General features: G+C 40.1%; 1 protein-coding gene across 3 annotated transcripts; it reads right to left on the bottom strand.

Annotated features, from left to right (window-relative positions):
* Positions 1–63: 63 nt before the first annotated feature.
* Nhe2 (Na[+]/H[+] hydrogen exchanger 2) lies at positions 64–27,254 on the bottom strand. Of its 3 annotated transcripts, none has more exons than XM_076390471.1 (17): positions 26,783–27,254; positions 25,185–25,448; positions 22,276–22,472; positions 21,646–21,902; positions 17,381–17,598; positions 14,755–14,957; positions 8,047–8,136; positions 7,463–7,533; positions 6,630–6,845; positions 5,008–5,143; positions 3,966–4,130; positions 3,821–3,890; positions 3,639–3,743; positions 3,330–3,431; positions 2,856–3,017; positions 996–1,163; positions 64–451 (listed from the first exon to the last, which is right to left on the bottom strand). In XM_076390471.1, the coding sequence occupies exons 1-17, from the start codon at positions 27,252–27,254 to the stop codon at positions 210–212; spliced, it is 3,138 nt and encodes a 1,045-aa protein (XP_076246586.1). In that variant the 3' UTR covers positions 64–209. The 3 variants fall into 3 exon arrangements, with proteins under 3 accessions (XP_076246586.1, XP_076246587.1, XP_076246588.1); XM_076390472.1 differs by having other exon boundaries at positions 3,966–4,106; XM_076390473.1 differs by having other exon boundaries at positions 407–529.
* Positions 27,255–27,920: the final 666 nt, after the last annotated feature.

Here is a 27,920-nt window from a genome sequence, read left to right as displayed (position 1 = left end):
AAAGAGCTATCGGAAGTGGAACGTGACACGGGGGTCGGAGGTCGCCGCAGCCGCGAGGGAGAAGCGACTCTCGTTCAAACAGGCGCGCTGGGTCGTCGTAGGAGCGACGAGAGCAGTGAACGTCGAGGTGGTCGCCGCCAGGGACGACGCAGCCGACGCTCGACGTCCGCGTAGGACGACTCCGTCTGCTCCTCGACGATCCCCAAAGGTCAAGCTCTCTCTTCCTCCTCATCGAGCTCCTCCGATGACTCCGAGGAGGACGTTATGAGGGCAGTCGAGAGGCTGGGGACTTGGGCCGAGCAGGGGAACAAGCTCATGCGGAGCCTTTGAGAGGGGTTCCAGCATTCTGGCAGGGAGTGGGAACCATCGTCCGTCCCTTTCTCCAGGTGGGACCTCTCCATGGAGCCCAGCTCCATCATCGACACCCTTCTGCTGGACCCCTTCTTCCCGTCTGCAAGAACCAAAGTTTGTCTACTTATCCGAGTGTCTTCAAGGCTATACTACTTTTTTGTCTACCCCTCCTCATGGCCTGGAACATTGATTATTTTTTTGTTCAATGGGGGATGATGTGGTCTGGGGGATAGGTGGTACGTGGTATGAACTAGGTGTTTCTACGTCTTACTTTTTGTGATATACGACTGAGTAATGAGTGTTTTGATGATCTTTTTTTGGAGAAGTGGTTTTGTATTTTGAAGATGAACGTTTGAGAAAAGAGTTGTGGTTTGATGAGATGAATGAGTGTTGAGGGTGACATAGAATGACCTATTTCTAAGCTTGGGTCAAAGAGAGAGAATCTACTGCGAGTGGATTCTTTCTCCTATCCAATAAAAAACTCTACCACGTATGTCAATCTACTTTATACAGACTGTCTCATTTTTAATGTTCGATTTACTCACTTATTTTACTATATCATTTTTGTCATTTCAGAAAAGAAACAGTCTGTTCAGAGAATTCAGTTCTGGACTTTTTTCAAATGGCATATTGCAAGTACTCACTTAAAGCTGTTGAGGGTGAGTCTGTAGGCTCCGTGCTCGTGAGTGTGTACTCATTGTAGTCGTCCTGCTTCTCTTCTGTTTCTTGACATTCGATAGTCTCTGGTGTGCAGACGCTCTCACGACGGAACAGACCAATCACTGACTGGACTTTCGGCTGTTCAATTCCACCTTCAATTACGAAAAAATTTTCATTGTGCCATTGACAGCGATCTCACAGTATTTTATTCATCTCGATTACTTGCAGTATTTTCATTACTTCTGATGGCATGGAGAACATAAAAGAAGATATGCATCTTTCAGAGAGAAAATATTCCATTTTTAATCTTTTTTTGTGAGAGTTATAAAAGATTTGTCTTGGACTTTTTTCCAGAACTTTTATAATCTCTTCTTTTTCTGTTTTTTGACAAATGTTCTACCTATCACCAAACTCGAAATAAAAATACTCCATGCAAACGAAATCAGTAGAACATCTCGTACATAGCATGTGACGTGTAAAGCAAGTGCTGGTGAGAACTAAAACATGGAAACGTAAAGAAGTGACTGTTCTCAAAGGCGAGAGCTCGAGATAGGCACAAATAGTCCACGATCAAACCGAACTCGTGGCGTGATGCATAATAAACTGATCGTTGTATAGAGTGCGTGTGTGAGCGTGTGAGGATGATTCTCACAGGGGTCAGGGGGACTGGGTAACCCAAAAAGTCGAAGATAAAAAACACATCTCTGTTCACGTCGAACGAAAAGAAACGACACAAAATTCGGAACCATTTGATGGGTAACATTTACATGTTCTCCAACCGGAAGTGGATGTTATTGGGATCCGAGGTTAGTTGCCCCCGCGTTCGTAAGCTGGCTTGTCTTCACAAATATGGCTCTCCTGCAAAGTTAGCGTTCTTCAGCGTTCACGTACATGTTTTTAGCAATCTATCAACCGAATATCAATTTTTGTCTTATCAAGGGCTCCTTGGATACTTTCGCCTTCGTTAGCCCTTGTTGCATAAATAAGACGGTGGTTAAATGTTAGTAATAATCATCTTTGATGATGTAGCTTTGGATGTTTCTGAGGAATGTGGGGGGAAGATTGTGTTTATGTCCTGTTAGGTTTAAAATATTTCGTGGGTCCTGGGTCAAGCACTGTTAATCCTAAAATTGGGTCAGCGAAAGATGAGACTTGATTTCCCTCAGAGTGTAATAATTATTTATTTTAACATTCCACCCCCAGGGCCTGAGTTTTACTTCAGGATGGGAATTGGCGATCCCAGGGTACCCGAGCCAGTAGCATCAAGACTTAGAAGGCCTGTCTGTGGTTGTGAATGTCTATTGCCAAGGAAATTATTTAGACAGATGTTTGGACCGCCTGAATGCCTGAAGCTCTTCCCATGGTTCAAGTCTCTTCCTTCGCCATCAGGATCTTACGAGAATTCTTCAAGTCTAAGGTACACTTTTTAGTAAGTCTTTGTAGATTAGTCAATTTTTAATAATTATTTGAATATTTGAAAATCTGCCTTCAAAGTCAATAGCGAACCACAAAAATCACTCCCAAAAATTCCCACAGTGAAACACATTATTTGAAAAACCGTGCCATGTGATATTTATACAGATTTCCTTCCTTCATGTACAAGGGTTTACCCGACCCCCATTCAAAAATATGTATGTCAGAATTCTTCAGAGTAAAAGTGTCAAGGAGAATTAGAGCTCATAGTTCTGCAGAGATTCGTGTAGTGTATCAAGTGGAATTGGTAGCTGCATAGTCAGCCGATGAAATCAGTGTATCATTTGTCTTTGTATTTTCTATCGATTCTACTTCTATTTTTATGGTGTAGAGAAATATTCTCGCAAGGATTTCTGTGGTAATAATCGTACCTAAGAATGTCGCCGAAGGTGAACTGTAAGCCAGGTACTCCTTGTTGGAACACCAGGCAGGGAACTCGTTCTGTTTTATGGGGTGGCCTGAATCGTAGTCGTCCTCCCTTTTCCATGGCAACATGGTTTCGGTGGCTGTAGGTGTAGTTACCCTGTAGCTCTCTATAATTTGAAAAAAAATACAGATTGATTATTGTTCAGTCTTCTCATAAATAATTTCGTTTCAGATTTCATTAAACTATTTTGTAGATTTCCTGATCCTTCACTTGTGGCATCAATAGTATTAATAGTAACCTAAGTAACTAATTTCATAGTAGTTCAGTGTTTAAAAAAAGTAAAAAAATCAATTCCAAGTTTCTTAAACTTCTGACATATTTGCCCTTCTGTTTTTCTATATTCTATATTCTATATACTCATATATTCATATATCCATATCTCTATTTCTCAATATGTAATCCAAAATCTAGAACGTACCATCTCGTCCTAGCTTCAAATCTGGATCGTCCGTATTTATAGTGTCCATCGAGGTGGTGGTAGTAGCCCCGTGCTGGTTCTCGTGGTTCACGTTCGAGGAATCTGCATAAATTGGATCATAAGAAAGTGAGCGATGAATAGGGACAGTAATTAGCCTCCAATCAGGGTGATCGAAAGAAAGCCTGAATCCTGAATACCCCCGTGGAATTGACATTTCAAAAGAATCCCGAACAAGGGGGAGAAAATTTATTCAAAAGTCTAACGAGTGTCGGAACTTGGTCTAGGATCGATGAGGGAGGGAATTCTCACCGGAAGTGCGGGCTGTGAACGTTATAGCGGAGTCCCAGTCCTCTTTGCTCGAAGGCTTTGAGGTGTCCCCGTTCTCCAGCTCGTACAGCACCCCGTTGATGTAATCTGCGAGGAAATTAAAATGCACGAGTATTCAAACGAGCTCGGAAACGAGCATCGATATTATTCTTCCTCCGTTTTACCTTGGGTGAACAGCTTCGTCGATCCGTTCTGTTGGAATTCGGGGAAGCTCACGTGATTCTGCTTGCCGTCCTGCAAAAAGGTGACGCTTTTAATTACGAAGAATCGCCCCTGGCTGGGTCCACCCAATAGGGGCGTGTTCCTTACTTTGAGCAACTTTTTGCTGCGCTTGTGACGATGCTTGTGCTCCCCCATCATCCGTCGTATATTCATGTGCATCTTGTAATTGACTTGGGTCGAGAGGTCGCGGTCGTTCACCGCGTGTCGGCTGTAGCTTAGGCGTCGATGCTGCAAGAGTTTCGTTCCATTTTTCTGGGAACATTTTCCTCGTTTATTATGGGGCGTTTCTGTAATAGCTGGCGGAACTTTGGGGCGCCCGTAACCTTTCACCTCGTGAAAGTGTTCTGGTACTGGAAACGGGGCCAGGACCCGTGCTACCGTGACTGTTTCTCATTTTTAGGGCGTGGAAAATGGGCTCCCAAAGTTCGGCCATTTATCGCAGAATCGCCCTGTCCTGCAGGCAACAGGGACTGGGGGATGTTCAGGAATCAAATTCAATTCTTTTCGTTGGGGGTCCCTGCTGTGGGGTCATAAATGGCGATCTTTATCGCCAGGATATTTAAATTTCTCATTGCAGGGACGTCGATCTATCCCGTGTCGACGTGGAGCTGAAAATATAAACTCGAGTAATTGAGAAGTGATATAAGCGATTTATCATAAGACACTGAGAAGATTCATTAATAGTATTTACTAACAATCACAAGCAGAAATTAGTATTTCGTTTAATCCTTAGTTTGAGCTTGTTTGAGCAGGTTTGAGAAGGTTTGAGAATGTTTGGGAGTGTTTATCCACTACCAAATAAACAGAAATCACATCCTCACACTATCAGATAGAAAGACAGAAAATATAAGTGAGATTCTCCAAGAACTTCACCCCCAAAAATCTGAAATCTTCAACCAGAACCGTTTTTATCACAGCCCCTCAATTTCCTCTCGCCTTTAGGGTAGAGACGCGTATCCATCTCCGAATCTTGGAACAAGGGTACAAATATCGTCCATTCTTTACGTGTACACGAGATAAAGATCGATGCCCGAAGTTTCGCGTCGTTCCTTCCTGAACATCTCCCCCCGTCAGCGAATTTTTTCAGGGCCGTTTGTACATGTACATCGAGGCTAAGAGGGTTTCTTACCCTCTTGTAAGGCTTGCAAAGTTCCTCGGCCAATAAGTGGTGGATCCTGGCGTCCGTCAGGTCCTTCTTGGAAGGGTTGTACTCCAGTTCTTGGAGATCAATATTCCAGCCGGTTTCGAGCTGGCTGCAACTCGGACTGGAAGGAGAAAGAATGAGACTGCATTTTATGACGGGCTGCCACTTGAAGATCGATACTGTGTCTCGGCGAGGGTGCGACGGTTCAATCGAGACACAATGCAGAGCTATCTTCTGTTCCGCTTCTTCTACGCGGGGGTGACTCACCGCGGCGTCATTTACTGATATTTTGTAAATCGTTAATGTCAGAGAAATGGCGGCGGATGGGAAGTGATCGATATTGCGAGCGATATTTCATCCCTCCTGACTTTTATTGAAACGAACGTTGTTTTCTGTTGATGCCCACGAGTTTACTGCTTGATTATGAATGGATGATAAAATTTAATTTATGGCCTGAATTATCTACATCTTTTTTGTTATTACATTTTTGAAAGAGTTGACACTTTATGAGAGGATGTGGCTGTTAAAAAAAGAAGTAGAACAGAATATTGGAACTTTTTGCCTTTTTAAATACTTTTTTTTGTGGTTGTTAATAATCAGGTCTCTGAAAAAAGAGGTTCAATGTTATATATAGAATAATAATGATGCAAGAGGCATTCTAAAGCTTTACAGGAGAGATCGATGCAAAGATGTCGTTTAGGTAGTCATTTAAAATTTCAGTGTAAAACTTGCGCGTCACATTGCCTTCTCTGCAGTTCACAATTTATTGCAATATTACAACCCTCTTCGCTAATTTAGTGAAATGAAGTTACTTGCAGTTTTCGACACTGTATTATTAACTTCACGCTAAATTATTAGTAATTATCGCCAGAACCTAATTCGGAGTTTAAAAATTGCATAAAATCATTGCCGTAATTGACTGTAACGTCATTCCCATGGGACTGATATCTCTCAAATTTCGTATCGTATAAGCAAAAACCGAAAATGTATGCCGGCTGGAATTGCTTCGTTATAATCACTTTAAACTACCCCGCCGATTTTACGATAGCAATTAATTAACTATTCAAGATACTCAATATCTCCGACCCGCTAATTATATCAAGTAATACATTTTCCCATGGTCGTTCGCGCAGTTATTAAATTTCCCATCACGCGTGCCACCAGCCACGCTGGAATAAACACGGCCATTACTATTCCAGCAGTCATAACCGCGAGCGAGATTTCTAAAATGCGTACCGCAGCATCCAGCAAATTTCATCCGACATGATTTCACGAATGCTTAACAGTCTCTAAAATATTTTATACCCCAACTCGACCATCTTGCTCCATCCTTTCTCTCATTCACCCCAGCGTTACATTGAACTACGTTAAAATCCAAGGCAGGCTCGTGGCCAGGTTAATTCTGTTAATTAAAAATCAGCTCTTATAATTAACGTTCTCCCGACTCGTGAAAAGGATTCACCTGTTGGCATCAAAGGATCTCGCCCTACGCGCGCGCAGACTTGCCATCGCGAAAAGATGGAAACGGGTCGGGCTCGAGCAAGGGGACGATTTCCTGTGTATGGATCGAGGGGATGGGAAGCTATAAGTTGAAAAGGATACTGTACCTTCCATTGAATTGTCCCGTGTTACTGTAGTTGCGGAATATCGCGGACATGCTCTCTGTTCCGCTGATATTGCCGATCGTGGATGCGTTCCTTCTGATGTAGTCCAGGGCGTCTTTCATTGCGAGTTTCGAGTAGGTTTCTAATATTTTCGGCTCGGCACCGCAGTGGTCCCTCACTAGGTATGGTCGGATGAATTTGTTATCGAAACGTTTGAATCTGGAACGAAATGGGAAGAAAAGGGGGCGATTAAGTAGGTAAATTGTTGTTAATTTGTAGGAAATATTTGCTAGTGATTATGAAAATGGCCTCAGAAGGTGTTCAGATTTTCAGATTTGCAGATTTTTGTGGTACTTTATTTCGCTGGAAGGGTGGACTGTATAGAGTGTTTTATATATTTGGGTGTAACTTTAGAGATGTCAATTATTCAGGTATTCAAATATTCAGATATTCAAATATTCAAATATTCAAATATTCAAATATTCAAATATTCAAATATTCAAATATTCAAATATTCAAATATTCAAATATTCAAATATTCAAACATTCAAATATTCAAATACTCAACATCAACCACTCAGTTATCTAGAATCTAGATACTCAGACATTCAAATATTCAATTTTTCAAATATTCAACTCCCCAAGATTCAATTCCTAAAATACTCAAATATTCAAATTCTAAATCCCAAACACAGTCTTATACGTATGCTGAAACACTCCAACTATAACCACCCAGCAGCTTGCAAGTACTATCGACTAGACACTCAAACCATCGAACACCTAATTTGGACCAGCTGCATAATCACCATCGCATACGCCACGAAACCATCTCATACTTGTCTCGAACGTGGTAATTCCCGTGCTTGCCCAGAATGTCCTCGAGCCCCGCCATAACGTGATCCATTATCTGAAAACAGAAACGTCGTTTCCTCTTCGCTCTTTTTCCTGCCCCCCTCCTCGTAGCCGTGCTGGGCACCGTCGCTGCGTTATTATATCCCCTATCTCGCGTGATATATGCTAAGAGTATCAACCGCGAAACAACCCTGTTAATTTACTGGCCCATTGTTCTCGTTTTGACACGTTCATTTATGAACGGAGGCGGGGTCGAAAATCAATGCGATCCTCGGGCACGTACACGCGGGCACACGATAGCTGGAGTGGGCAACGATTATTGATTTCCCTGTATCGCGCGGCCAGCTATTCTTTTTCAATATTTACTTTAACGATAAGAGCCTGCAACGTTCGCCTGCGTCTATAATTTATACACACGCCACGCCGCCCTCCCTCGATCCTACGCCCGTGCTCGTATTTTTATTAGCCTTGCGATCGATCTCGCCGCTGTCCCGTGAAACGGGGGTTGAAAAAACGCGACCTCCACTCGTGTCGCGAGACGAAAGAGAATCGAGCACGATGCACGCACCCGCTCGTGGATCCTCTCGTTCATGGTCGGCTTCTTCCTCTCGGCCCTCTTCACGTTCAGGATCTTCACCAGAGGCTTGATCGTGATGCCCTGGAAGCAGATTCACCTGACAGCTCTGTAACCCTCGGGGGCGAGGAGAAAGTGGTGATAAATGAGACGGTGGGCTTTTTTGCTGGGATGTACCTGATGGGAATTGAATTTTTTACGAGCGCGCTAGGTGGTTCTTGTTTGAACGAGGGAGCAAGGAATGTTGGGAAAGGATTTTAGCGGGGAATCTGTTTTTGGGAGATTTTGGGGTGGCAGTGAAGGTCAAGGTTGAATCTTCGTTTTGACGTAGTTTTAAGTGGTCTTGCAACTGTATCACTTAAAGTTTCTTGTGAAGTATTTGTTGCTTGAGGAAATATTTCGAATGAAAGTTGTTTATTATCAAGAGAGCGTAATACATCAAACAATTTTCGTTTGAAACATTTTTTCATGCAACAAGTAGTGTACGAGAAAATTCAAGTGGCATAGTTGCGAGACTCACGTTGTATAGAGGGTGTAATATGTATGTGTTTCAATACTTTTAGGGGTGATAGTATACTCTAATTAAATCTCAAAATGTCATATAACATAATGTTAGATCTGTTTTCGTTTTGCAATAATAATGCTTTAAAGTTAGCACTGAATGGTACTAAAAAAAATACCTTGGTGAAAGGCAGGAAAGGACAAAGACACTAATGACCTATTTTGTAATTTTTTAAAACAGTAATTAAAAAATATGTTCCCAAAATTTTGCATTTTAAAACGTACCATAGTGAAGCACTTGTAATTTACTAGCAGAAAATAATTATTAAGGATTAAAGAAGTTGAAAGAAGTTGAAAGCACGCAAAGCATGTAGATAAAAGATGTGGAAGAATAGAAGTTAAACTATTTCTTGGTTATTATATCGTTATTGCACAGTGTGACTGAGTTTCCTCAGATTTCAAGATGAAAACACGTGAAGAATGTGAGAAGCCAAGCGCGGTCACCTCTTCGTCACTCTCACACGTAAACGCTCGTGACTTTGTCCCTTGATTCATAACATTGGCCGAGTCTCCCACTTTCCTAGCTACCTGGCTGATTTTTGCTAGTCTCCCAAATTTCGAAACAATACTGACCCTGTGGAAGGTCGAAATTGGCTGTGAGCCTTCAGTAGTGTTCTGACTGTGCGCGAGTTTGGATGTGAAAATGAAAATGACTTAAAACTTGTCTGTGCAGTGAAAAATGGTGATGTGCAACTTTCGAGGCTCGTCCAGGGACTAATATCGAGGCACTGTTGCAGCACTTCTAGTGAAGGGGTAAGTTTTTCATTTAATTTAATATGAAACATTCTTTGAAATACTGTAATTAAAATTGACTTGAGGGTAACACGAAACTAGGGTTATTCTAGGATACAAGATAGTATTATAAATTAAACATATTTCTAGGGAACTGTGTTTAACTCTCTGTTAGGGTGAGGTCAAAATGACCCTCATTGTTCTTTCAAGGCGTATCTGTTTGTCTAGCTGGAACACTGTGTACTCCATTATTTTACTGTCTATTATTACACTTTCTGTTTAACTTACCAGTGGCAATTTTCAAATATCTATATATAAAAAAATTCTCATGTTTATTTCAAATCACTCACTGTGTCCTACTAAATAGTTTCTTTTTTTAAAATTAGATGTCTTAAAGACTTAAAAATTACTTTAAAATTACAATTCAGTTAGAATTCGACTAGATTGATATTCATTTTATCAGAGAAACTTTGAATTCCTTTTAATGAAACAATAGCAAGAGCTTTTCGCTTCCATTAGACGCACTCTCTTGCACAACTATTTTTCTCAAGTCAAAGTAAGCCGAGAAATTTCAGGACAGGGAATGTTCTTATTTGAACAAAATCCGCGCCTCGTTTCGCCTTTTGTGCATAGATAATCATCGTGCAAGCGGAGAAGATCAAGCAAATGTTGCGAAGCTTGTGCTCGAATAGCTCACCATCGATATCGTGTTTCCGATCGATTGTACGACAAAGTCGATGGTGTTTTTAGAACTAATGGAGCCGCAGAGAGAGCCGGTTCTAAGCTGATCGCAAACAGGACGCGCCTTCAGGATGAAAGAGGGTGTTTTTTGCCCATTCCTCTTTCTACGCGACGCTTTAACCTTTTCACCGTTTAACTGCGTTAGCATTCGACTCGTTCTTATTTTACATCGATTTAATTTCCCTTTTCCTTAGAAACACGAGCAAAATTAAATTATACAGCATACAATACAGGGTGGTCAATCTAAAGCAGATCGCCTAAATATCTCTTCTGTTTTTAATAACACGAAAATCTAAAAAACTAAAGAAATGATCCTATACAAAAGATTATTCTTCTATGATATTTCTTCTTCGAGATTATTTAAATTCTACTAGGGACGATTTTTGCGTCATTAAAAACAGAAGAGATATTTAGGTGCCCTGCTTCAGCTTGGATATCTTGTACTAGCAATAAAAACGTTAAAATATAATCACTGATAAAAATATCAGATTAATACTCCAGTCGTTATTTTAAATCGATCTAATTCTCTATAAATGATAAAGATATTCTGTAACAATTTCACTCAAATTATCCACTGCAAATTCAGTACCATAATGTTCGACATAAAAATTGCCATAAGGTGTATCTACTTATAACGAAAGTTACTAAGAAACTCGATAGTACAGTGTCTATAAAAATTGTATAACATAATTACGCAGAGAAGAAAATAACATTGCAGTCTTATTACGTATCCACGTCACTCATGGGGGTAGTTCGTCTCCCACAAGTCGTACGACAAGCACACATTAAAGAAGAAACGTATTCTTTACATGGTACGCCCACACGGCGATGGTATCACTGGGAAATATACTTGTGGCCACTAGACCGTGCTTGGATTGTCGTAAAACCCTGCGTCGAGATAGACTCTGGTTTATCTGCGGTTGTCTATGATCACAAAGTGACTGGGACAAGTAATAAAAGTTGGTACGTTACGCGAGCGATACGCGCTGTAACTGTGATATAAACTGTGATAACATTCTTCGGCATATGCTCTTGTCTTGTTAATGACTCTCTTTGAAACATCGTGATCGATAACTTAATTGAGTCTTAAATATCTATGTGCAAAAGAAATTTCTTATATTTTTGTCGTCTTATTACACTGGTAAAAAAGATTATGGCTTAGAGATATTTAGGCAAATATCGACTAACTTTGACTGACGATAACTCCGCGAAAAATTATTGTAGGACCACGATTTTCTTTTTAAATTACAGCATGAGGTCTTGACTATAAGATACTGTACCCCAATTTTAAGTTTAGAGGACCTCTGCTACTGTAGCGCCTTAAATCTGAAGATATGTTTATTGTAGTAAAAATTCCAAAGTTTGACGAAATGCACGGACTACCTAGAATTTTTTTCGGGAGTGTAGTTTACAGGTGCGTAAAGGTTGATCCTTGCCCTTTAATTTACAAAAAGAATCAAGTCGCTGCGATTTTTTTTCGCAAAGTTACAGCACTTCAAAGTAACCCTTGCATTTCCATAGCACAAGGGGTAGTGTCGATACATGGCAAAAATGCAAGGGTTACTTTGAAGTGCTGTAACTTTGCGAAAAAAAATCGCAGCGACTTGATTTTTTTTCTATGTTAAAGAGGAAGGATCGAATTTTATGCTCCTGTAAACAGCACCTTCGAAAAAAATTTTTCCAAGTCTCTGCATCCCGTCAAAATTGGTAATTTTCAATACGTCAAATTGCAAAGTTTGACAAAATGCAGAGACTCGAAAAAATTTTTTTCAGGGACGTGGTTTACGGTAGTATAAGGCTTGAACCTTCCCCTTCAATTTACAAAAAAAATCAAGTCGCCACGATTTTTTTTCGCAAAGTTACAGCACTTTAAAGCAACCCTTGCATTTTTGCAACAGAACGCATGATGCTGATATATGGCAAAAATGCAAGGGTTGCTTTAAAGTGCTGTAACTCTGCGAAAAAAAATCGCAGCGACTTGATCTTTTTTGGAAATTAAAGAGAAAGGTTCAAGCTATATGATACTGTAAATTATATCTCGGAAAAAAATTTTAGTGAGTCCCTGCATTTTATCAAACTTTGCAATTCGACGTATTGAAAATTGCCAACTTTTACGGGATGCACAGACTTGGAAAAATTTTGTTCCGATATAATGTTTACAGAGACATAAAATTAGGACCTTTCTCTTTAATTTAAAAAAAAGATCATGTCACGGCGATTTTTTTTCGCAAAGTTACAGGAGTTTAAAGTAACCCCTGCATTTTTGCCATGTATCGACACTACCCCTTGTGCTATGGAAATGCAAGGGTTACTTTGAAGTGCTGTAACTTTGCGAAAAAAAATCGCAGCGACTTGATTTTTTTTGTAAATTAAAGGGCAAGGATCAACTTTTGCGCTTCTGTAGACGGCACTTCCGAAAAAAATTCTGGGTAGTCCGTGCATTTCGTCAAACTTTGGAATTTTTAATACGATAAACATGTCTTCAGATTTAAGGCTCTACAGTAGTAGAGGAGCTCTAAACTTAAAATCGAGGTATATTATCTTACAGCCAAGACTTCAAGCTATAATTTAAAAAAAAGATCATCACTCTACGATGATTTTTCGCGGAATTATCGTCAGTCAAAGTTAAAATCTTCTGTATTATTAATTCTAGAAAGGCAAGGCTCATTTGCATTCCACAGCACAGTTATGAATCTTACATCTCTTCATTATTAAGCTCCAGTATTTTTATAATATATTACTAAAAGTGAACTTTAAGTTTACTTTTCACATTAAAATTGAAAACTGTAAAGAACAGTATTTTTCTACAAAATTTTAACAATTTTCACCCATGAAATATTCTAAATTTTTTATCAGCAGTGGGTCCCTGAGAAATTGAAAAATTATGATCCAATATTTCCCAAATTTCTTCAAGTGTTTTCAGTTTTAGGGATGGCAGGCGAAAAGCAATCGAAGTTTATTGATTAGAATGTAAAGCTTGAAGGAATTGCATAAAACTGAACTCGACCTCGTGGGGTTGTCGGAGTTCCCAAGATCTGAATCAACATTTCTCGAGGCTCGCTCATCCCTTTGCCTCGAACGCTGAGAGATACACTCTGAGGGATGTTGATTCAAAGAAAGGGGATTGTCCGACTATTATATCACCCTCTTTAAATCGAGCAACCTTTATTGTCGCCCCTACGTGCGCGTACAGTTGCGCAGAAAATAATCTAGCTTCGAAAGTGCTTCGACCTCTATTATTATTGTAAACGTTATTGGGCAAGGGAGCGTTTAAAGTTTAGTCTGCAATCCATAACCAAAATCCCCGTCTAAATCAGGCGTAAGTGAATTTTTAATCGGCGTAGTTTATTCAGGCGAGATACAGGGTATTAATTTTCGATACGCCAAGGCAATTTGAATGAAGGATCGATGGTGAGAATTACGATGGGATAAAAATTAGAATTTCGTTGGCACGTTAAGCCCTCGTCAGGGAGTTTTACTGAAATTCGACCTGTCGGAAGAAGGGACTGCTTACTTTCGATGGAAATTGTTTTTCTTCCGTAATGCTCCTCCCAAGATAAAGGAGAATTTAACTGCCTCCTTTTTATCTAGTTAAATATTTTCTTTTAGTGTAAACAACCTTCAGGATATTCTGCGCGAATCCTACGTTCTTCTGTACTTCAAGGAAGTGCAATTTTACGAAGTTTAACTTATCGATTGACTTACTCGGTTCTTCGAGGAACTTTGAAAATTTTAGAGAGAGAATATTTTTGCACTTAGTCGTACCTCGAAGTTCTGAATTTAAGGAAAATTTTATTTAAGTTTCAGGTTTTTGAAAATTGTAGAGATTTTTAGTGAAATTCAGTGAAGTTTTGTATCGTTTGGAAAATCAAACTGTGGGATATATTAAATTCGGGAAATTTGAGCTTGTAGATTGTTGAATCATATATGATATACAATCTCCAGTAGTGTCTGACTATGTCTGCTCAATTTTACCTGAACTAGCCAACTCTCGGCAACACACATTTCAAGTGTGTATAAAATAGAAAAGAAGAAATTCCAGCAGAACATAATAGAATTTCAAATTTTATCAAGATTGAGTATCGATTTTCAGAGGAAAGTCGTGTATTTCCACGCTCGCTTAAAATTCGATAACTTCATTAATTTTGATCACTTCGATATAACTTGTGAATATACAATGCTCTCTCAATATAAACTCATAATTATCTTCTCACTTCGATGAATCAAAAATTGTGTACTACTAAAATCAGACGCATTTTAATTTGAGAAGCATTAAATATCAAACAAAACTATCTTCTTTAATATCTATATAAAATTCTATACATTAATAATCGTATTTGAATCTCGCCATAAAAGCAAAGATGAAAACTCCCATTCCAAAAATACCAAAGCAAGAACCCTCTCACAAAGCTAACAAGTTTCAATCTCACGTCGAAGGAATCCCACATTCCCCAGATATGACATTCCCCACAAATTAAAGAAATTAGATCCTCGAAGCAGCCAGGTGCAAGCAACCCCTTAATTCCAATGACCCCTTTGATGCCAATGTCAGCTGCCAGCATGGGAAAGCCGACAGCGGCTGTTTGTAGAGATAATACCACAATATTTGATTTTCCAGGCCGCCATGCTCGTTTCCACGCGTGCATCGGTTCGTTACCATTCCCTTACCTGTATGAACACTGTAAAGTAGATGACCGCGATGGTGGTGGTGACGAACATGGGCTGCAAGGGCACGTGTCTGGGGTCGATCAGCAGGACCAGGGCAAACGCCACCGCACCCCGCAGACCGCCATAGGACATGACGAACTTCTCCACCTTGTCTAGCTTGTGCAATCGAAACTGGTTCGCTATGGCTGTCAGGACGATCACCCCTGAAAGTTTTAGGTTGATTTTTTTGTGAAGTTTATAGGTACCATGATAGAATACTGAGTCTAAAAATATTGAGAATAAAGATAAGGTTAGCGAAGATTAAAGTAATTGATCCAGTACTCGATCAGTACCAAGTAATCGACTACTTTAATAAATATTAAGATAGTGTTAGTTGAAGTTTGTGAAATTGATCACATAGTAAGTTTAGATATCTCATTATGTTGTACAGTAACTAAATGAATACTTTAAAATTATTATTTATCGAAGTGATCGAATACAGGGTATCAGCTACTTATATTAGGTACCAAGTTCTTCGTTGTTAGAAAATATCATTCTTTAGAAGATACATCTTTTAACTGTATTTTCCTAAATTTTCATGAAGAAATGATATTAACTCCTATACAACTTCACTAATTTTTTAAACATCGCTACGAAATTTTGAGGATACATTCTTGAAACCTGAGGCTCTCCAAATATATAAGAAACAAAAAATCTATCTAAATAGGTAACCCTTTAAAATCTCAACTCGAATTTTTCGAAAATATCGAGACACTTTTGCCTCACAGGACTATTATTATAAGTGCTTGGACACTGATCACTCTGATCAGTAACAGACGTGGAAGTAATCCCAAGTGTTGACTACTGTGTGCAGTCGTTTGGATTGGACGCACTTGTGGTGGACGTTTTCGAGTGGACTGCGCATACGTGGTGGTTTATGAATTTTTGTTAAGTGCCGTCGATGCTGGACGATTTAGCGATAAACTGTCGGTGGGAAGCCCATAAGCCCGTGACAGTAAGCCGTGATGTAAACTGGCGGTCGGGGACAGGGAGATGAATCCTGTTAAGTGTCTCGGTGAGATTTCGTAACTTAAGCGGAATTCGTGGAAGGAGAATTTCTTAAGAAATTATTGGCATTCTTACGTTCCCCGAGATTGATATTGGAAACTTTGTTTCGTAACTGACTGCGTTACCAAGCGGAGTGCTGATATTGATTAATCCATTAACGCCGAGAGCCGTCTATTTTTATAGAAATTTATTTAAATTTAAGGTAAATGGGTAATGTGCTTTTAAGGGGACACTTTTTCTGCTGGGTCTAATAGGAAGGATTTTATTTTTCTCTGGCATATTGGTTATTCGGTTTTCGTTTCACTCTAATAGACAAGGAGACTACTTAGATTCTATCAAGTTTTCGAAAGGGGATGTATTTTTAGCGTTTGACATTTATGCTATGCAAATGGGGTGGAAAATTTGTTAATGTATTAGGAAAGGTGGAGTTTCTCAGATATTTGTTGTCTGATTTACTTGTTCCAATAAGATCATCATTTGCAGTTGGACCATGTGGCAGTGGAACTATAAATACCTGAGAAATACCACCTTTCTCAGTATACTAACAAATTTTCTACTTCTTTTGCATAACGTAAATGACGAACTCTATAAACATATCGTCTTTCGGAAAGTTGATAAAATTTAAGTAGTTTCCTCGTCTATTATAGTCAAACGAAAATCGAGTAACTAATATATAACCATCCACTGCAGTCACAGTCTTCCAGGACCAAGGTCTCAGGATATCAATTCTCCACCTCGATCCAAAACGTATTATCCACTCAAGAATCCCCCAATCCAAACGACAAAATAATCTCCTCGAAAAGAAGCAGAATCCCAATCCAAATAATCTCCTCAGCCAATTCCGCCATCTAATAATCACTAAATTCCATCGAGATCGTCAAAAAATCCGCGAAACATCTCCACGATTGCCAGAAGCTGAGTCTGTACAATCATCATCCCGAGTGGCCAAAAGCCATGAGCACAAATTCTAATATTAAACAATTTTAAAAATGATAAATATCCAAATATTTGACAATTTTAATCCTGGACACATAAATATTAGAATATTTGTATAATTGTTGAAGAATTATGGAATGTCCGAAAATTTGGAGTGTGAGAAATAGGGAATATGAAAAATTAAAAATTTCACAGTATTTGAATTTTTGAGTACCTCGAAATCTTCGAAAATTAAAAATTTGAATCCTCCGAAAACGTTAAAAATTGATAATCTGAAATTCGATATCTTCGTTTAATAATCACACAATTCCATCGAGATCGTCAAAAAAATCCACGAAAGATCTCCACGATTGCCAGAAGCTGAGTCTGTAGAATCATCATCTCGTATCCAAAAAGCCACAGGCGCAAGAAACGCGGATTCTTGGCAGCCTCGCGCCACTAGCAAGCGACACGCGATAAGCGGTGATCGGTTTAGCTTAAGGCTCTTATCTCGCGATACCATTAGGCGGCTCTGAACTCATCCCGAATCGCGACGGCATTACACCCCTCCCAACCCTCCCGACGAAACGAGTCCACGTGACTAGCCGATCCACGCCTAGAATTCTTCTGCCACCTCGCTCATGGCCGACCTTGGTCTACTCACCGACGATCCGATAGACTGAGCAGAAAACGATGGTCATGACGACGAACCACGTGTTCCAGTTGTGAGTGTTGTTGACAGTGGCCACGCCGAGGAACATGAATATGATCGTCTCGGAGCTGCTCGACAGCATCTTCATCGTGTACTTCACTGTCGTGTGGGACTTGTGCGATATATTCGCCTCCACGTAGTTCTTCATGGTAATGCCGCAGAAGGTGATCCTGGGCGATAAAGAGGTCACGGGTAATGGGGGAAAAGGGGTGGCAACGGGCGAGGGGGAACCGCTGGGAAACTCTGGTATCGATCCACCACCGCGGGCCGTTTCCTAAACGCCGTCGAAATTAATTTGGACCTACGATCCTGGACGGCGTTCACGAAATCGATGCCTCGCTGTGTTCGGGGCCGACTAGGGTTTATTAAGGCGCATTTACGTTTATCGAACAGGGCAGAGCGGAGGGCTCCGATCTGCCTCGAACATTCGATGGTTAGAACAGGTTCGCTCGGGCGATTACGCGGAACGAATGTTCGACAGTGTTCTAGTTTCCAGCGTGTAATCGCTGAGAGGAATATGCTCGGGAGATAGGGGAAGGTTGCCGAATTTCGACCACCAGAATGTTGTTTACTGTAGGCTGTTGTAAAATACTTTTGGTGTTCAACAGATGGTGGAACAAATATTACTATTTATGTCTTTGAGATAGTGTAATTGATTTTCTTTTTAATTGTAGTGTAAAATGTTAGACGAGTAGCTTTTTGTAATTGAATATTCAGAGTAGCCTTTTAAGTGGGATGGACCTTTGGTTTTGTAGATAACACTAGATTGAAGTGTAAAAATGATCAAATTTTGTTAAGAAGTTTATAAAATACAAGGTAGGCATGCAACTGTGTCAGCTGAATCTTCTTGTATACCACTTATTTTATGAAGAAATGTTTCAAACAAAATTTGTTTGCTATCGAGGGGTGCATACTACAGAGGAGTATTTTCTGAATACCAAATAACTTTTATTTGAAACATTTTTTCAGACAGTAAATAGTTTAGAAAAAAATTCAGGTGATATAGTGGCCTCACTCACCCTGTATATTACATAAATGTCAGTATATCCAATTTGCAATGTAAGCAATAATATTTTTTTAATTACGTATCTACTCTTATAATACACGGTGTATGAACCCAAATTTTATGCACTTTATCATACTTTCTTTCTTGATTTCTTCACATAAACTAGAGAACCACTGAGAATCCTTTTCTTTCTTTTTAAAATAATATTACTTTCATAACATTCTACTATGGCCCATAGTGAACTGGTCGAATGCAAATGATTTTAAAAAATACAGAATATATTTGATGTTTAATTTTCTTAAAATTTCTGGCACTCAGTAATTTAGAATATCTCTCGTGCGCACTGGCCCTAAATCTGAATGCCTCAGAACTTCGTTAAACATCGACACATGTATCCCAATTGGATAGAGACTGTCTGCACTGTCATGAACCGTCGTTCTCCTTAAATCCAGTACAAGATAAGAATTATCGTGTCGGCCCAACCCTCGAGCATGCCCGTGATTTCGTGTTAGCGTGTTCAGCGGCGAACAGCCTCCCCCATCCCTCAATGTTAGGGAAACGTGACTTCCATTCCTTCTACTTTAAACTTCTTCGACGCGCGAGAGATGCGAAATATTGGAAGCTCGGTGTTGCACTGTCCATTACTACTTCGTTGTTGTCGAAGAAACGATGAATTATGCATAAGGCAGACGCGCCGCGCTCCTCCTGATCGCGGAACTTAACGCGTTGCAACTTATTCCTGGCAACTGTGTACGTACTGCTCGAGGCTGAGCGATGAAAATATGAGAGACCGACCGGCTACGTATTTGCCGCGCAAAAACTTCCCAAAGTGGTGTAAGTTTACATCCAGAAATGCGAAGGGAACATCGAAGCGTCGCGTGTTGAGAATAAGTTTCAGAGGCGTGAATTCGGGACAGTGAATCTTCAGGAAGAGGAGGTTCTGATATGAAACAATTTTTAAAATAGTAAATATAAAAATGTTTGATCATTTTAATCGCGGGCATATGAATATTAGAACACTTTGGTAGTTTGTTAAGAATTATGGAGTATCTGAACATTTTTCAAATTTGGAACTTTTAGTATTTGAATTTTTGAGGACCTCGAAATTTTCAAAAATTAAAAACTTGAATCCGCTGAAAATATTGAAAATTGAAACAGTGAAGAAATTTGGAATCCTGAAATTTTCAATTTGAAATTTGAGAACTGAATATTTGAAATTTGAATATTTGAAATTTAAAGAGGAAAGTTCGAAATTTGAAAATTTGAAATTAAAAGATTGAAAAATTAAAATTTCAGTATTGGAATATTGAAAAGTTAGAAGTCTCTCGCTTTAACTAACCACAGAAAGTGTTTGCTACAGGTTTCACCCCATTTATAGTTCCAGCCCCTCTACAAGCTATATTTTCACTCCTAACTCCAGGTATAACTTCTCCACATACTTTTTAATCAATTCTTGGAAGCAGAAATACCTCTCACTTATAGTTTCGTGTGCAATAAACATAACTATAACCGTGCACCTTTGCAGCCTACTAAATTCTTAAAACTTTACATCTTAAGCACCCCTAATGAATGTTCCCCGACTCATTAAATACTCTGAGTCCCTTCACATCGCATTCTATTCCATCCTATCTCGTTTTATTTGTCAATCAAATAGCATAGGACCCGCTCAAGGCTATATGTATAAAAATCGACCAGATTCGAGACCAAGAACGATTGCGGGTTAAGCATATTTGAACAGTTATTACACGGTGGCGTACTCGGCTCGATGATCGATCATCCAGTTGGCCCGACTTGCCAGGGAAACGTGTAAATAATGGACTTAACGAGGCTCGCGGGGCAATTGCGAGGCTTTAAAGGATTTACAGCGCGGGGAATCAATTATTTCAATTATTTGATAAAGGCGAGACTCTGGCTGGGGTCAGCTTAACGAATTATCGGGCAATTAGCCCGCCATGGGTAGGACCATCGTTAACCGTTTTTTCCCTTCTCGCGACTTGAAATTAAAAATGTACACAACACTCACGCCCCTTGTTCACGGTCGATCGTGATAACGGGTAATTAACGAGGCAATTTTTCGAGCTTGATTAAAAGGACGTCGATCAGTCCCTGTATCCTCTTATTACGATGCCGCGTGCATGCTTCTCTGTAGGAACGTTTCGCGTGAGAGCCAGAGCAGTTTTTCGGATTTATTGCGAGATATAATTGGGGGGTGTCAAGAAGTCCGCCCCGCTGGTCGTTTAATAAACCCCTCGCGGCCCTGCAGACACGTGCACAATGTTGGATTATGTTGGTGCAAATGGACGAGATATCGCCGCTGGTCAATTTAAGCGGCTGCATATATTTCCTTTTATGCTTTCTCTAATAAAAAAGGCCCACTGCAATTCTGAATTTCCTGGAGATGCAATATTATATTGCATCGTGCGAACTGAAATATTGCTGGTCTCAAGCAGGCAACTCGTGATTATGCCTCGGTTTCAACTTTATTAGGGTTCATGCTAATGTCGGAATTATAAGTCGTTCGGATGGATTAACGATGACTTTTATTTGGATTATATGAGAGCTATGAGCATTCTATTTGGTGGTTCAGAATTGAAGGGTACAGAACCCTCTGTAGTAAAGGTGTTGAAGGTAATAAAGGACTCGGAGTTTGATGAATATTTTGTCGAAGATCGATCTTTAACCATTGAATGTTCGTGATCAATGTTTTATAAATAACGACATATGGTAAAAAGAGATTAAAATCAGGGAAAGTACGACCAGAGTTGGACACAGTAATTAATCGTTTTATGAATAACCAAAGAAATCGTAATAACAATTATTAATCAATTAAGCGCCACTGAGGTGTCTATAATCACATAATCAATTTAGAATCATAAATCAGTAATCAGTGCTGCGTAATTATTCAGCGAAAAATATCCATAACGATTACTGTATCTAACGATCTGCTCGAATAATTCATCCATTCAATTAGAGTTAAAAATAGAATGATTTGGCAGTTAATAACGAGTGTACTAATAATCTGATAATTGAATTCCATTTGATTATTCTGTCATCCGTGAATCACGGTGATTATTTCTTAGTCATTATTAATCATCGTATCTATTATTCAGTGATTAAAATAGTTTATCATGAATCTGATTAAACGATGCCCAACTCTGGCTTCTACTACTTGTCTGTCTGGCTAGTTAAGAGGATGGACGAATCTACTTACGCCAGTATACTCGACATGTGGAAAATCTCGGCGTTCAGATAGGCCAGGTACGCCATCACAAATATGAAGATGGGCTCGATCACGCGAACCTGATGGGTGAATCTCGTAACGAAACCAGTGGCGAAGCCCCATATCACCCCTATTATCGTCCCGCCGATCGCCACGACGAAAAAGGAGGCCAGTCCTGATAACACGTCCGTGTAAAGAATTCTTGACGGTCCCATTTCGCTGTAAGCCTCGAACATATGGTACAGCACCTGCGTGTCGTTACAGAGACAACAGCTGAGTAAGGTGTTCCGTTAATTGACCAATTAAGAAGCAATTCCATGGACGAGAAACGATCCATGTGTAAATAGGACGAAGGTGATTTCATGCTTACATAAAATGGAATTGAATTCTAAAGTTAAAATTGATATTTTATTGCGTCCTATTTTGAGAGTCATAGATTTGGAATGTTTCATTAACGATTTGGAATTTTTGTTAATTGGCTTGAATTTTGTATGAAGAAGAGATACATTTTCTGGAAAAAATATGTTTATATTGAATTCAGGAGATACATGGAGCCTAAAGTTGACACTTGGAGGGATGTTTGTGAGGATTTTTCTCTTTTTGAGGGGAGATGATACTCACGACAGTGACAGCATCGTTCAGGAGACTTTCCCCGAATACCACGATGTACAGTATCTCGTTCACGTGAATTTCCTCGAAAACTGCTAGTACAGCGACTGGATCGACAGCGCTGATTAAAGCTGCGAACAGGAACATGTCCAAGATCGGTGTTTCACAGCCAAACATACCGATTTTTCCTAGCACCCATAGTGACGCGCCTGTGGACAATTAGAAACAATAGAAATTGTTCAGTCTAAGAACAAAGCAACAAACTTTGATATTTATCTACTAAAAAATATTGAAACTTAAATATCTAAGTGTCACAATAGATGATCATGTTCTGATATCTGGACACTAACGCCAATTTTATTTCATTTTAAGATTAGATTCTGATATAGAACCAGCACTACTAATAAAAAATAAAGAATATTGTTATAAAATAGTATGTTTAATTAATGGTACATAATTCAGGTGCTGAGATATGTGTTTCTGATTATCCATTTACTGGAATATTTGACACCTTAAGTGTCCAGGTATTTACTTTACTATCGTTTATTTTTTAATTAATATTTCAAAGTAACTTCATTGCTAGTTTTCCTGCAAAATCATTACCTTGTTTTTCTTAATTTTCATATATCTGTGTGATTTCGCTAATTTGATCAATTAGCTAATTATATTTCTCGACTTATCAAACTAGTTTATCATTACACGAAACCGGTTTCGAGGAACTGGTTAGACGAAAGTGGATTGACTTTTTATCTCGTGCTTATCTATGTTTACTTAAGGCTAATATCTTCGTAACACCTGTTTTCAATTGCTACAAATTGCAATTATGCGATTTATTTCGGTAAATGATTCAGAAATTCAGATAAAGGTGAGGAAACAATGACTGCTATTTTAGTAGGATTTTGTATGTTGAACATTGGACGTCTGCTTGTCACTGTATGACGATAGTGACGATTGATTCTCTCCAATTGAACGACATTGGATGTGAATAAAATCGCTGCTCGGTTAAGATAAGATGACTCATTAAGGATGACAACTAATTAGTCTGCTTATTGAAATTCAGAGAGAAGTAGTGATTGCATTCGAATAACAATGATTCATTTGTATTTTCATGACTTCTGAGTTTTGCAAAGCTTTGACGTGGATCTTCATGAAGTATTACAGCGGTAAATTTAACAAAACAATTTTTAATTAGCTCCTGTTAACATATATTCAATGAACAGCACGTAAAAAAGAACACTGAAGAGAATTCCGAAGTATGCTTGAAAATAATTAAGCCTCCGACTAATTACCACATCAAGTGATGGAATATACCCATATTCCCATTATCTCTAATATGAAGATCACATCAAGTATCCAAGTTTACCAAACTGCCTGATATTCATCAATATATGAATTATCCTAATATTACTAATCATATTACAATCTCTACTTCACTCTAGATTAAAGTACGAGAAGAAAAATAGTTACAAAAAATGTGAGTTAAAATATCAAATATTTCACTCAGAATATCTAAACATACGTATATATAGATTATTCTCAAAATTAATTGAATTACTCTGCTCTCTGAAAAATGGTTACAGTAATTAAAAAAATTCCTTAAAAAAAATGTTAACAAATTGGAAAAGAATCCAATTAAAAATCCTTCTATAACTTTTAACCATTTCCTATTAATTCTTTAAAAATAGACCAAGTATTAGATTGGAATACTCTCAAACGATCCCGAGAAATGGCTTTCGCTGCCTCCACCTCTTATTCGGGATTGCACATCCCCTCGTTCACCGATAATAATAACGCAATCGGGTCATCGGTTCCGCGGAAGGCGAGCGTCGTTCACGTTGCGTCTTTAATTATCGCGGGCGTCGTCGTTTTCTATCGAGCAGAGGGAATCGTCTGTTTCGCAACGCGCGTGCAGCGTTTCGCGAACGCTCCGCGTCTGTAAACAGAAATCGCGTTGGCGTTTCGACGTCCACGCGCGTGTTTCCCCTCTCGATCGGCTCGCTCGTGCTTTTCTATCGGGAGTGATTATGAAACAGAATGGTCGAACTTCGCCACGCCGAATAATATTCCACGATCAATACGTTTGTACTTCTGTGCCTCGTCTCGTGGTCAACAGGGACGCGATAAACTTCGAGCGTTCTCAGCGAGTCGATAGGCGCGAACCCTCTTATCACACTTCCGCGCTGTCGTATTTATTCCACATCGATCAGACTTCGCGTTTATCTTGAGACTCTCTGATCTCGAGTACGCGATTGCCGAGCTGTCACGACGATTGATTGACAGGGGAAGCCCAATTGCGATCGTTTGAGTTCCTCTGACAGGTGGATTACTTGTGTCATTTGTGATTTAGGCGCAGCTTTTGCGACACGCTCGAAAAATCACGGCGCATTTTCTGGGACTATATTAACGCTTTGGGAATTTATTCTTGACGCTTGAGTGGATTTTCAGGTGTTAATATCTAGCCTTAATTTCGAAAGTGGGTCTCAGGATTTTTAATTTAACTCAGAGAAGGGATTTTCTGTGCAGTTTGAATATTGAATAATTCCTCGCGAATAAATTCTTTTGAACTAAGAGTCAAAAAATGTAAAATATTTCTACAGATCTATCAGTACACTAAATCCTACTCTCAATTATACAAAAATTGTGCTCCTAATAGGCTCAAATGAACCAAAATTACCTCTCCGAAAAAGGGTAGCCCACTTTAAACAGAACCATTACTCAAAGTCTGTTTTTGAAATCTAAAACAGGTACTAAATAACCAAAACCACTTGGAAAGTGAAGAAAAAGGAGTGAAAAACAGTGCAGTAGAGAGAGGACGTAGCATTGGAAAGAGGAGGAGGTAGGGAGGATTTAAAAAAAGAAAATCTGCAAGCGCGTGGTGACGCAGAGACGGGAGACAGTTTCGTTTTGCTCGTTTTACCGACCTATCGACATCGTGTTAAATATAGTCCCAACGACGGCGAAGAGGAGTATCGTCCCCAGGTGGTCGAAGAACAGTCGGTTGGGCATGAAGTAGCCAGCGTCCAGGATAATGGGCGGCAGCATGTAGAGGAAGAACGTGTCGGGCGTGAGGGGCGACACGTGGACGCTGCTCGCCTGGAACAGTAAGACACCAACGACGACGCCGACAACAATCAGCAAACAGGACTCCGGAAAGATCTTGCTGAGCTTCGGCGTCATGTGGAAGCCTGCACGTAGAATTGTAACTTAACTGGCTTTTCAAACGAAAAATTGAAAAAAAGACCAGGGGAACTGAAAGCATCTGCATCGTGTTTCCTTGCTATAGGCTCTGGTTCTAAGAGTTCCTAGAAAGGAGCACCTTTCAGAGGCTAATTTCGGTGAGTGATATTGTTTGACAACGAGAACTCTGTTGTAAATTGTCTCAAGAATAGTGAATACTAAGAAGAGCCGATAACAAGGAAATATTGTGAGTGGAACTCTTTCGCTGTCTGGCTGTTCATGATAGACATATTCTACTGAGGCTAAGTAGTGCAGTCTGATTGTTATTGTTTGGAGATTGGAGTGAGAATCGAGTTTTTAATGGTTGATTGTTGATGGTAGGAAGTTGGTTTTATTTTAGGATTGTAGGAATGGGTTTGAGTCTGTTGTGAGTAGGCTGGGTTGAGAGTTAGTTGATTGTGAATGAAGGTTAATCGATATTCGTGGGTTCTGGGTATATGTCACCATTGATGTAAGTGGTTCTTTATTATTGCTCATTTATTATTCGAAGGATTCGGTTGAGAGGTTGGTTGAACTTTAGCACACTTGGTCGTAAATTTTCGAGCATGCCAAGAGTGTGAATATTGAGTCGATTCTTTGCATTTTGTCGTGTTTTATTTTGCCACGTGGATAATTGAAATCTTTTCACTATTGCAAGCAAAGAATTTTACTATGGTTTAACATTGTATTAAAAAATAGTCAATCTTACAGTCTATCTTAATGCACAAAGAGACTTGGAATTTTTTATACACTATCATACTATAGTGTGCACGTTCTATACACTATTATTGAACTAATTTTTATGGAGTCATAATAATCTCAATACACTTGTTATAATAAGCTGAGACTGGTATGCAGAATTCCATGTCATGAAACATTGAGAATTATTAAAATATTTCTCAGGACACGTGGACAATAATTGCCACTGCCATTTGTCAATAATACCAAATGTACTGAGTCACGCAATGCCACTGAAATAGACTCCACATTCCCCAAACAATAACAGCATATCGACCAATAACTCATCACCCAAGTGCAAAGACTCAAGACTATAATTCACACACTCGTGCCTCAAGAATCACAAACAGTTTCAAAGCAAAGAACCCAAACCACTGATGCAGTGTTTTTTTTCCAAAAACATCGTTCCAAGACAAAAATTCAACCCAACACAACTCAATTTCCCTCCAACCATTCTCTCCGCCTCACAACAACGATAGAGCTGACCACAGCGAATACCAACAGAACCACCAACAAAGCGCTCATCGAGGCTAGTCGATTCGCTCGAGTTCCACGCATTCCCTACCTATTTTTGCGATGCTGGCGAAGAAGATCCATATCCCGATGACGAACGGCGTCTCCACACGATGAAACTCCACGGAGATGATCTTGTACTCCGGTTCAGGACGACCGTGACCCTTTTCACCTCCTTCCTCAGCAGAGTGCGAAGCAAGATGAGACTCCACTGGGCCAGAGTCACCTTTGCCAGCTGACAGGCTTCTGAAGCTCACGTCGTCGGGCAGGGATCCATCGATGGGACCCATGGGCCCAAAGCTCTTCCCTGGATAAGGTTCTCTTAGGTCACGAGGGAACTCGTGGTCATCGACAATGGGCCCATGGATCGCGTAGTCGTTTATAGGAATACGTTTCTCTGGCTGCAGGTCCTCGGGCACAGACTCGTAGAACTTGACCAAGCCTGCCTGGCCAGAGGTCGGCCAGCAGGCCAGGAGCAGGATCAAAGGGAGCACGATCATCGGGGAGTCTGCACGTGGAGCCATGACGACGTGACACGTCGGCGACGGTGCTGTTGGCGGGGACCGTCGTCCTCGCTCCACCACTGCTGAGTCACTCGCTGTACCATGTGAAGGGAAAGCACAGGGAACCTGCAGGGTCTGGGACTCCTGCTGCGCGAGGGATCCTTAGATTCTACCCTTGTTCCAGCTCCACCACACCCTTCGTTGCACCTACACGTTAACTGTCCTTGGTGGGCACGAGTGTCCTCTAACCTAGTCGACCCCTAGAATCGATTTCGTATCACACGTGGAAGACCGTTTCACGACTACTTTCGAGGTTCTGAGTTACTCTCCCGCACTAGAGGATCTCGGTTACTGTGTTTTACTCAGTCGGAGCTGAGGCTGGACTTAGCTGGTGCCTCTTATTGCTTTCATGGCAGGCTTTAATACTCGCGCCTCGGGACACTAGGAACTAGGACTCCTCTTGGAGACTCAGGGACCTATCGATCCATCCACGTCAGAGATCCTAGTTGAACCTCCCGTGGAACGTGCACTCGCAGATCTGGCTTCTGGATCCTTCCACCCCTTCGATCTTTCTCCTCTCAGGTCTATATTTGTACCCACGCTGGCCTTTTTCGGCGACACCTGGACCTTCCTCCCCGTCGTGTCAACGCACCCGTCGAGAGGCCACCTACGCACCGACCGCCGAAT

Source organism: Calliopsis andreniformis, unplaced genomic scaffold (assembly GCF_051401765.1).
Source record: "Calliopsis andreniformis isolate RMS-2024a unplaced genomic scaffold, iyCalAndr_principal scaffold0022, whole genome shotgun sequence".
Lineage (NCBI taxonomy): Eukaryota > Metazoa > Arthropoda > Insecta > Hymenoptera > Andrenidae > Calliopsis > Calliopsis andreniformis.
Note: the sequence above shows the minus strand (reverse complement) of the source record. Positions and strands in the feature narration are given on the sequence as shown.